At 40.8% G+C, this 12,033-nt stretch overlaps 1 protein-coding gene across 1 annotated transcript in view; it reads right to left on the minus strand.

Annotated features, from left to right (window-relative positions):
- Positions 1-6,955: 6,955 nt before the first annotated feature.
- The window catches only part of CCDC191 (coiled-coil domain containing 191), a 91,431-nt gene continuing 86,353 nt past the window's right edge, over positions 6,956-12,033 (minus strand). Inside the window, exon 17 of the mRNA XM_068968459.1 lies at positions 6,956-7,100. Within this exon, the coding sequence (XP_068824560.1) occupies positions 6,956-7,100 (145 nt within the window). The remainder of the gene's footprint in view (positions 7,101-12,033) is intronic.

A 12,033-nucleotide genomic window follows, 5' to 3' on the forward strand; every position in this document is an offset into this window, starting at 1 on the left:
AGGAGGCATCAATGTTTTCTTCTTCCCATGTTTTGCCTGGTCAGGTGCTTGCACACTTGTGACAATAACTGGACAAGAACAGACACTCCTATGGGAAACAGTTCACTCTTTCTGGGTAGGGTGGCTGGTTATATCAAGGGCTTGATGTTTTTGTTCACATAAGTAATACAGATACTGTCAGTAACAGCACTAAGTTGCAAAAACCAGTCTTTTGGCGTTCACATTGTTCTGGCATGACCTCTCTTTTAAGCGGCTGATTGATGTCTTCCCACTCAACTTGCACCTTCTTCTCATTCACCTTGCCCAAGATAGAAGTGTCTCCCTGGGAGAGAAGAAACAGGGTATATGTGGTTTCCACTAAGTAATAGACTACTGTTCTTCCCTAGTTCTTCCTAAATTGTTTCTTTAATCATATCTCAAAATGGAAAATGTATAAAGGATTAACCATTTGGCATGGGCCCATTCTGCCATAGAATTAAGACGAGGCAATTGATTTCACATGGGGAAAATACCCGCTTGAAATACTTGGTTTTGTACCTGTACTTCTTTGTAGAACCTCAAAGAATTCATGAGTCCTTAAATTTGCCTTGGCTTACAGCTTAACATAGGAAAAATATTGCCAGCTTTTTCAGTCTTTCTGTGTGTGCTGCTGTAGCAAGAGGTTTATAAAGGTCGAGAAGAAACATTGCTACTTGTACATCTCTGCCCTCTGCAGCTGGCACCACCCCTAGTCCTGCCATTAATCAAGGCTCTCCTCAAGACACAGACCACATTTTTATACAAGCTTGTCATTGCTCTCCCCAGAGATGGACTGTTTAATGAATGATAGACTCCATATTACATTGATGATGAGCCAAAGAGCAAGTCTGGGGATGTTAGCAGTCTGTGGTTTGTATGGTAATGCCCTATCCCTGGCCCAGAATCAGGCATTCATTTGGAATTCATTGGAGCTGATATAACTAATTCCTTTATGTATGAGTTGGAGATGAGAGAGTAATAATGTCAAGGACAGCACATGTGGCCAGAAATCTCTGATTGTAGTCTCTTGAATGCCAGATTCATAGCTAACTCAGATTGTTTAGCAATTGATAATAATAAAATTTACAGAAATGTTAGGATAGTGCGTAATCTTGGCCTCTGGCCAAATCTTTAGCAACAGTGAAAATACAATGTGCTGAAGATGTGTATCTGCTCAGATGCTCAGTTGTGTCCCTTCTGTGACCCCATGACTGTAGCCCCCTGGGCTCCTCTGTCCATGGGATTCTCCTGGCAAGAATACTGGAGTGGGATGCCATTTCCTCCACCAGGGGATATTCCCGACCCAGGGATCACACCTGCGTCTCTTACAGCTCCTGCGTCGGCAAGCAGATTCTTTACCACTGGCGCCACCTGGGAAGCCCCCAGCTGAAGATGAGTACTCAAAAGACCTAACTCGTTTGGGAGAATGAGGAATGATCACCATCTTTATAACAACACACCCCCAATAGGGTTACCTGGATGGGCAATTCACTGTTTCCCCTCACTCAGATAAGGGCTTTCTTTGCATGTTATTCTGGCTGATTGGAATTAAGGTGCTTGTTTGAAGTTCTTTGAGAACTTCATGATTGGCACTTTACAGAAGCAAGCACAAACCTTTGCAAAGCTCACTGGTTTTGTGGAGGTAAAAGCCTATTGAAGTATTTGCACCAAAAGGAGCAGCAGCCAAGGGACTATCTGTGAGCAGTTTCTGTAGACTCTGGGACGTCCTTCAGCTGTACTCCTGGACTTTCAAGCTTTTTTACCATCTGGAACCATATGAGGGATTTTGTTTTTTTTAAAGGACAAGGCCTCTGTGAGTGAATGAGCCCCAGAGAAAGGTGGTGGTAACCGTGGGGAATTGCCCAGCAAACCTGAAGCCCACAGTTTCTTGGCTGTAAGAGCAGGCTTGCCCCAATATAGTGCAGACAAAGTGGGTCTCCCCCTGTCACCCCACGTCCTCAGCCTCTGTTATTAAACATGCTGGATATGGAGTTTACTAAATGATCTACTGTGATCCGACCACTTACATTATGGTCATGCCACTGTGTCCTCTTTCTGGGGAAGAGAAAAGGGTCCACTTGGAAGATCAGAGAGAGAAACCATTAATGATCAGGACTGCATAAAGGGAGAAGATCCTTCAATACTTAAAAACGTTTCTTATGCTACCCAGAGTACTTTGTGGTTACTGCTGGTCACACCTGAAGCGAGCTGACCATCCATTGACACTGCCTTTTTGGTAGGTTTCTCTGATGCTGCTGAAGTCAAGCCTTAAGTGTGTTTTGGGGATGCTGGGCTGCCCTTCTCATGTCAGCCACCCGTGTGTGTGTTTAGGATCCGGTAAATCTTTGCTTTCCAAGTAGTGCTGGTTTCCTTTGGTGAATGAAGTACTTGTCTTCCACTGTACCATCTGCCTAGCAGAAAGACTGCTACGGACTTTCTCTTATGCAATAGTCCTTGGTACTTGTAAAATTTTTAGCAAGAAAAAATTTTCTATACTAGAATCTTCCACTGCCAGAAGACACAATGCTGGTAAGGTTCTCTGTAAGAGTGACCATCTGCTTAATAGGCTATTTCCTTTGGGTGGGATGTTAGCTTTTTTATTATAAAACTCAACTTATATAAGCAAAAATATGACATCTTGAAGCACAGTTTTAACCAGGATGTTTAAAAATTAATGTTTTGTGAGGTTTAAGGTCTCTTTAAATTAGGTAAGTAGGTTTATATGACAACTTCATTTTAGCCATATTTTGGTATCCTGTATTTTAAAAAGCATTTCCTCAAATAAGAAATGGATAATGGAGACTTTTGCTTGAGGTACCTGTTTGGAAAATGGTTTTCTCATCAGCAGCTTGACAGGTGTGCCATTTTGTATTAAACATCACAAAGGTGATGCAGGTGGTGAATGAGAACTAAGCTTCACTTAATGCTGAAGAAAATTCAGTATGTTCTTGTGGATGTTTGTTGTGACTAATACAAACTTTCTGCAAAATCAGCTACATTTAATCCTGTTTCTAATGGATAGTTATTCCCACTTCAGTTGGCACAAACCTTTTCACTGTAGTATCAGCAGCAGGTCAAAACCTGGTTGAACAGAGACCTTTAGGGGTTGTGACTATTTCCGTCGGGCCTGTGACTTGTCACAACTCTAACCTTCCTGATAGCATCTTTTACTTCTAGAAAAATAATACTTTTAAGAGCAAAGCTTTAAAACCACAGCTAGTCTATTCTAGTTATGGATGCAACTAAAATCCGCTGTTTCTTCAGATGGTGCCACAGACAAGATGCTGTGTTATAGAACTCACAAACTCATCCTGTTGTGATCCTATAGTCTGCGTGATTTTGACGGTTTGAGTTGTTAGGGCTTCTGAGCCTTTTCATTTGATTGCATTTCTGGGTCTGATGTTAGACTAGAGGAAGCCCAGGAAAATTTATTTAATATTATATTTCATATTTAATGGAACTAACTCAGCAACGTTAGAGGGGATTTCTGAAGCCAAATCTGGAGGCTGTGGGCTAAACGTTTTGCACTGTTTTTATACTTGTATTCATATCCTCTTATCACCTCAGACTCAGACACAAGGCCTTTTAAATGGAGATTTAAAAAATGACTGCCATTCATGTAAAATAATGTACCGTGACCAAGTTGTTTAAATGGAAAATAAAGTGCTTTCTTTAAGGAAAATAGTTGATGCTTCTTGGTTTGTCTCCTGAACTCTCTTGAGCTTTAAGAAAAGCCTGCATCAGAGCCGGGCTGCCTCTCTGGCAACCTGTCCTCCCCATGCTGTGGACGGAAACTACCCCCAGCCCTCAACTGTTCTTTTCCTTGGGGTTAGTTTTCCAGTTGTGTAGGCTGGGGATACTGCTTATTTGGGCATTTTACTAGCAACAATGTTTTATTTGTTTTTGGCTGGGCAGCATGTGCAAATTTAGTCCCCCAGGGATCAAACCTGCCTCCCCATCCCCCCTCCACTGGAGCTTGGAGTCTTAACCACTGGACCGCCAAGGAAGTCCAGCAATAACATTTTAAATCGTATCTTTTTTTTTTTTTTAATTGGAGGCTAATTACTTTGGCCACCTTTTGGCCTTTGGCCACCTGATGCGGAGAGCTGACTCATTTGAAAAGACCTTGATGCTGGGAAAGATTGAGGGCTGGAGGAGAAGGGGACAACAGAGGATGAGATGGTTGGATGGCATCACTGACATAGACTCCGGGAGTTGGTGATGGACAGGGAGGCCTGGCGTGCTGTGGTTCACGGGGTCGCAAAGAGTCGGACACGACTGAGTGACTGAACTGAACTGAATTACTTTACAATATTGTAGTGGTTTTTGCCATACACTGACATGAATCAGCCATGGGGGTACATGTGTCCCCCATCCTGAACCGCCCTCCCACCTCCCTCCCCATTCCATCCCTTAGGGTCGTCCCAGTGCACCAGCCCTGAGCGCCCTGTCTCATGCATGGAACGTGGACTGGCGATCTACTTCACATATGGTAATACACATGTTTCAATGCTATTCTCTCAAATCATCCCACTCTTGCCTTCTCCCACAGAATCCAAAAGTCTGTTCTTTATAGCTGTGTCTCTTTCACTGTCTCACATACAGGGTCATTGTTACTATCTTTCTAAATTCCATATATATGCATTAGTATACTGTATTGGTGTTTTTCTTTCTGACTTACTTCACTCTGCATGATAGGCTGCAGTTTCATCCACCCTATTAGAATGATTCAAATGCATTCTTTTTAATGGCTGAGTAATACTCCATTGTGTATACGTACCACAGCTTTCTTATCCACCTGTCTGCTGATGGACATCTAGGTTGCTTCCATGTCCTGGCTATTGTACACAGTGCTGTGATGAACATTGGGCTACACGTGTCTCTTTTAATTCTGGTTTCCTCAGTGTGTACGCCCAGCAGTGGGGTTGCTGAGCCGTATGGCAGTTCTATTTCCAGTTTTTTAAGGAATCTTCACAGTTCCCACCAACAGTGTAAGAGGGTTCCCTTTTCTCCGCACCCTCTCCAGCATTTAAATTGTATATTTAGGATACAGCAGCAAGAAGTTGTTAGGTCATTTACTAAGTTTCTTGCTAAGTAGGTCATTTTCTAAGTTATTTTCCTGTGTCTCTTCAGAAGGTTTCTGTAGGTAGGTAAAAAGTCCTTGCTGAAACAATCAGAATGTGGACTGCTGAAGACTCAATTTCTACTGATGCTGGAGGTGAAATCAAAGTAAAAATAAAGGTTAAGAGAGAAAACTTAAGCTTTCTGCAATTTATTTAGACCCCTGGCACGTTTATTTGAGGGATCCACCCTTCCTTATCTACTGACTTGGCATTAAAACAAAATTTGTATTTTATTTCTGACTGCTAATATCAGCCAATGTGCTAAAGATAAGTGAAAATAGATTGTGATTTAGACAGGAAGAGGTTAACTATGAGTTGCTTTTAGTCCCATTCCTTTAGCGGCCATTAGTCTTAGAATTTTTAGATGATGATTACAATCATATTAAAGGAAAAGATAAGTGAGAATAGGGAGACTGGAAGAAATAAAGCTCAATATAGTGTTTTTTTTTTTTTTTTGGTATCTGAGTAAATCATAATACATCTTCCATAGAAGAAGGATATGTCATTTTGTAGGTGGTGTAGCTAGATATACCTTCTAGGAAATAAGAGACAATAACACGATTTATTGAACAACATACAGAATTTTATTGCCAACTCAAATTTTAAGCTTACCAAATAGTTGTAGTTACCTCAGGGCTGCAAGAGACTGTCTCACTTTACTGTGTGCATTTATTGCCTGAATTTGTTGTTATATGCATGTACTTTGTAATGAAAACTTTTTTTCTAGCAGGTAACTCTTTCAGACAGTTCACAGGAGTGTTGTGTCAGTCTTTACATTCTTTAGCACCTTAAATATTAAAACATTCTTTGAATTCAAGATAAGTACCCTGATGCTGGGAAAGACTAAAGACAGAAGGAGAAGAGGGCGACAGAGGATGAGATGGTTGGATGGCATCACTGATTCAATGGACATGAACTTGGGCAAACTTTGGGAAATGGTGAGGGACAGGGAAGCCTGGGGTGTTGCAGTCCAGGGGGTTGCAAAGAGTTGGACACTACTTGGCAACTGAACAACAAGCTTGATACATAGATCAAGCTGAGCTGAGGATTAGAAGACAAATCAAATGTGTTATTTCAAGTTTGCAGCTGGAAGCATGAGCCTACATTTTAACAGACTGCTGGACGGCCTTTGATAGTCTTTGCTTTTGGACTTCTCTTCACATTATAAAAGTGCACTGAGGAGAAGTATCTTTGGTGCCCCCGTTTCTCTGAAATCAGGAGATGCTGCTATCCTTTGCAGTGGCTTCCTGGAGTGCCTTTTGATCCACAGTTTTCCATCAGGTGGGCAAAATGGACAGGGTGTGGCAGAATGCCTGTTGCTGTCGCTGAGGGACTAGACGACTGGCCCTCCTTTTCTAAGTACCCACTATTTTTAATTTCTATTGAGTTAAAGTTACATTGGTCAACAATTCACAGTAAGCTATAAGGACACATTTCCCTGCACAGTCTTAAGGAAACAAACATCATAAAGTTTATGATACTAAAAATATATAGGGTACATCTGAACAGCAGAGCCCAAGACTGTTCCTTTGGATGGTCCTGCTGTGATAAATGCTTTAGTGGACTGATTAGCAATCCAAGATAAATCAAAGAAGGAAGTATACATTCACAAAATAATTCCTTTGATCCAAAAAGTATGGGACAGAACATAAGCCAGATGTTTGCACGTATACGTGGGTGGGTGGAGGTAACCCACACACGGACTGACGAAACTCCCATTGTAAGCACTGCACTGCGCCTGCGCGGGCTGTGGCCCCCTGTGCACCCCAGACTCCTTACCCAAGGGCCGAGCATCTGAGTGCTGTACGGCCGAGTCACAGCAGTGTGAACATCTGGAAATCTGGAAGAATTTCAGCTACCTTCCTACGGAGCTGCTCTCGCCTCTCTTCTTTTTGTCTTTCCTCTTTTGTGTATTTTGCAAACCTCTTCCATGTCTGAAACGTGATCCAGAGAATCCTCCTTTAAGAATAAAAAGAGAAAAAGTGATATACTGAGGAAAAGTTAACTTTCCATCAAACTGCACTGAAAATTTTTAACAGTCACCTTTATTGTGAATAAAATGTTATAGGAAAGGTACGGAAGTCACAGTTGGGATTCAGACAGTATGAGCACGGTGAAGAAAATGAAGCAACAGAAGCAGGTGGAAGTGACTGGCAGGTTATTCTCTTCTGTCAGGTGGTCAGGGGAAGCCTCTGTGAGCAGATGACATCTGAGCCGAGCACCCGGTGGCCTCCTGAGTGCACCGGCCAGGGGACACACTCCTCAGGGGGTCTGGCTCCAGCCTGCACCTTATGGGTGAGGTGAGTCTACAGGAGCGAGGGCTTGAGCAGCCAAAGCGCTTATGGTGGAGATGCTGGGAACCTGCGTGCAACCTGTGCGGCACACGCCAGTTACAAGCATTGAGGTCCTGGTACTTGGACATACATGGTTTAAAAAGCCCACTGAGATTTAAAAAACCTCACCTCCAACGGTCCTGAATTTTAGTTGAGGAAAAAACACCCTTGGGTCAGGATCTGAAAACATGGTCCAGAGGTCTCTGCTCACGTGTTGAAGCGGGGGTGTCTATTGTCATAGGGAGGCAGGCGATGGCCTGTTAGGACAGCATGACTACGGGATTCCTTAGTGCCCACTCCAGCTCTGCCCCAGGGATGGAAAGGTAGCCCAGTGTCTGCCCAAATAGGGTTTAACCTGGCAAACAGGTCACCTCAGTGCTGCACGGGGGCTACAGTGGTGGAGATCCTGCAGGGTCCTTGCTGCCTGGTCTGGTGGTGAGGAGCATCAGGTTTTGAAAGAGATTATGTCTGAACTTTTAAACATTTGATATATGACTGTTTCATTTGTATTTTTAGTGACATTTATTGTAATATTACATACTGAATATAAAGTGGTATTTGTTAACTGAATGCTAATTGTTCATAATCTCCAAAACCTTTTTTTCCTGTTATTTTTCTTTATATTAATAGATTCCTACAAGATACTGGGTGTGATTGCTGTGCTATACAGTAAATACTGTTGCCTATTTTATGTACAGTAGTTTGTGTCTGTTAATCTCATACTCCTAACTTGTCCCTTCTCCCTTCTTTTTCTCCTTTGGAAACCGTAAGTTTGTTTTCTATGTATGTAGGTCTGTTTCTGTTTTGTGTATACTTTCATTTGTATTACTTGAGATGCCACATAAAAGCGGTATCATATAGTATTTGTTTTTCTCTGATTTAACTCACTTAGTATGACACTCTCTAGATCCATCCATGTTGCTGCAAGTGTCACTATGTCACTCTTTTTCAGTGACTAGTTAGTATCCATTGTGTGAATGAAATATTACTCGGCCATCTTCTTAAGCCAGTTATCTGTTGATGGGCACTTGATTTGCTTTTTTCTATGTCTTGGCTATTGTAAATTGCTACTGTGAACTTTGGAGTGCATGTATCTTTTTGAATTAGAATTTTCATTTTTCCTGGATATATACGCAGGTGTGGGGTTGTAGGATCATATAGTAGCTTTAGTTTTGAGAGGGTAACAGGTAGGAAGGCTAGGGGTCCCCAAGTAGAGGAAATAAACTGCACGTGGCACTTTTTTCTTTCTCTATTCAAAATTAAAAGGATTCTTTTCAATTCTGTGTTGTCATGGCAACACCTGGTTCTCCCTTAACTTTTCTCAAACCTTGAGTTAATCAATGTTTTTCTTATGGAAATATTTTTCTTAAGCTATGTTAATGAGCTATGTATTTGCCTTGGAATCTGCCTTTCTTCTAGTGGGTTAGGCCTAAAGACTCAAACCTTGAACCTATAATTCAACAAATCAGAATGTGTTACTCATGGAAATGTTCTCTTAAGGTATGTTAATAAAACTATTTGCTTGGAAACCTGCCTTTCTTTAAGATTCATGTCAATTGTTTTAAGGTGTGGGGGGGATGACTTACCTTGTGCCAATGCTATCTCAAAACATGTGTTGTGGGAAAGGGGCTGATGCAGCTCTCTGTTTTGAGGGGATTCTTTATCTGATCAGCAGCTTGCTAACAGATATATAACTCCTTGCTAAAAACTAACAAGGGGGGCACTCTTTCTGTCCCCTCCTGAAGTCTGTGTCAGAAGCTGCCTCTGTTCCTTTATACTTTAATAAAACTTTATTACACAAAATCTTAAGAGTGATCAAGCCTTCTCTCTGACTCTGGATCGAACTCCTCTCCTCCAGAGGTCACGAATTCCCCTGTAGCTCATGGCTCGCAGCTGCAAACTTTCAGTTTCATAAGGAACCTCCATCCTTCCATAGTGGATGCACCAGTTTACGAGTCCCATCAACAGTGTACAAGGTTTCCTCCACAGCCTCTCCAGCATGTATTATTCATAGACTTTTTGATGACAGGCATTCTGACTAGTGTGAGGTGATACCCTGTAGCTTTGATTTGCATTTCTGTAATAAATGAGTATCTTTTTTTGTGCCTGTTGGCCATCTGTATGTCTTCTTTGGAAAAGTGTCTCCTTAAGTCTTCTGCCCACTTTTTGATTGGGTTGTTTGTTTTTCTATATTGAGTTGTATGAGCTGTTTATATTGGATGTTAACCCCTTGTTGGTCACATCATTTCAAACATTTTCTCCCATTTTGTAGGTTCTTTTTGTTTTGTTGACAATTTGCTTGTGCAAAAGCTTTTGATTAGTTCTGATTGATTGAATTTTGCTTTTATTTCTTTGGCCTTGGGAAACATTGCTATGATTTATGTCAAAGAATGTTTTTACTATGTTCACTTGTCTTAAAGTGCTTAAACCATTTCATTTATGTATATGGTGTGAGGGAATGTTCTAATTTCATTGATTTACATGTAGCTGTCTAGCTTTCCCAACACCACTTGTTGAAGAGACTTTTTTTTTTCCCTCCATTGTATATTCTTGCCTCTTTTATCACAGATTACTTGACCACAGGTGCATGGTTTTAATTCTGGTCTATTTTGTTCCATTGATTTGTAAATCTGTTTTGTTTGTTTTGATTACTGTAGCTTTGTAGTATTGTCTGAAGTCTAGAAGGGGTTGCCCCTCCAACTTTGTTCTGTTTTCTTAGAATTGCTTTAGCTATTCTGGGTGTTTTGTTGTTCCATATCAATTTTAGGATTATACTACTTCTGTGAAAAGTATCATGGGTATTTTGAAAGGGAATACATTAAATCTGTAGATTTCTTTGGGTAGTATGGCCATTTTAACAATATTCTTCCAATCCAAGAGCACAGGATATCTTCCCATTTCCTGAGTCATCTTCAATTTCCTTTGTCAGTGTTTTATACATTTCTGCATATAGGTCTTTCACCTCCTTCTATGTTTGGTCTTAGGTATATTATTTTTTAGATGAGATTTTAAACAGGATAGTTTTTTAACGTCCTGGTAGTTCACTGTTAGTGTAAAGAAATGCAACAGACTTCTGTTATATCATTTTTTTATCCTGTTACATTGCTGAATTCATTTATTCTAATAGTTTTTGTTTAGAGACTTTGGGTTCTCTGCAGTGACAATTTTACCTCTTCCCTTCAAATCTGGATACTTTTATTTTTCTTGTCTGATTGCTGTGGCTAGGACTTCAAATTTGATACTGAAAAGTGGTGAGAGTGAGCATCCTTGTCTTGTTCCTGAATTTAGTGGGAAGGCTTTCATTTTTTCAGCACCAAGTATTATGTTGGCTGTGGATTTGTTGTAAATGACCTTTATTATGTTGAGATATGTTCCCTTTGTTCCCACTTTGGTGAAAGTTTTATCATGAATGCATGCTGAATTTTGTCAAATGCCTTTTCTGTATCTATTGAGATGATCATGTGGTTTTTCTCTTTTCTTTTGTTAATGTGGTATATCACACTGATTTGCATATGCTAAACCATTCTTGTGATCCTGGAATGAATCCAGTTTGTAAATTCTGTCTGAGTATTGCTACCCCACTTTGTTGTTTCTATTTGCTCCCCTAATTTTCAGTCGGTGTGTGTCTTTTGCCCTAAAGTGAGTCTCTTTTTAGGCAGCATATTGCAGGTTTTTGTTTAAATCCAGTCTGCACTCTGTTTTTTGATTAGAGCATTTTGTCTATAAACGTTTAAAGTAATTATTGATTGGTATATACTTATCGCCATTTTTAATCCTTGTTCTCCAGTTGTTTTTTCAGTTCTTGTTTATCTTTTTTGTGGTTTAATGATTTTCTTTTATAATATGCTTTCCTTTCTTGTTTCTGTGAATCTATTGTGTTTTTTGATTGTGGTTATCATGGAGTTCAATTATGTTGACCGACCCAGAAATATATCTTGTTTTAAACTAAGTCCTTTAAATTTAAACACATTCTAAAAGATCTATATTTTTATACTCTCCTCACCCACGTTTTGTGATTTTTATGAATTACATCTTCATGTTTATCTTTTTATTGTTTATTGTAGTTATAATCTCTTTAAAATTTTTTTCATTGTTTTTTAATCTATGTACTGTCCATTCTGAAGGAGATCAGCCCTGGGATTTCTTTGGAGGGAATGATGCTGAAGCTGAAACTCCAGTACTTTGGCCACTGCATGTGAAGAGTTGACTCATTGGAAAAGACTCTGATGCTAGGAGGGATTGGGGGCAGGAGGAGAAGGGGACAACCGAGGATGAGATGGCTGGATGGCATCACTGACTCGATGGACGTGAGTCTGAGTGGACTCTGAGAGTTGGTGATGGACAGGGAGGCCTGGCATGCTGGGATTCATGGGATCGCAGAGTCAGACACGACTGAGTGACTGAACTGAACTGGCTTATTTCAGTTCAGTCGCGTCCAACTCTGCGACCCCATGAACCACAGCACGCCAGGCCTCCCTGTCCATCACCAACTCCCAGAATCCACCCAAACCCATATCCATTGAGTCAGTGATGCCATCCAGCCATCTCATCCTCTGTCG

Source organism: Capricornis sumatraensis, chromosome 1 (assembly GCF_032405125.1).
Source record: "Capricornis sumatraensis isolate serow.1 chromosome 1, serow.2, whole genome shotgun sequence".
Lineage (NCBI taxonomy): Eukaryota > Metazoa > Chordata > Mammalia > Artiodactyla > Bovidae > Capricornis > Capricornis sumatraensis.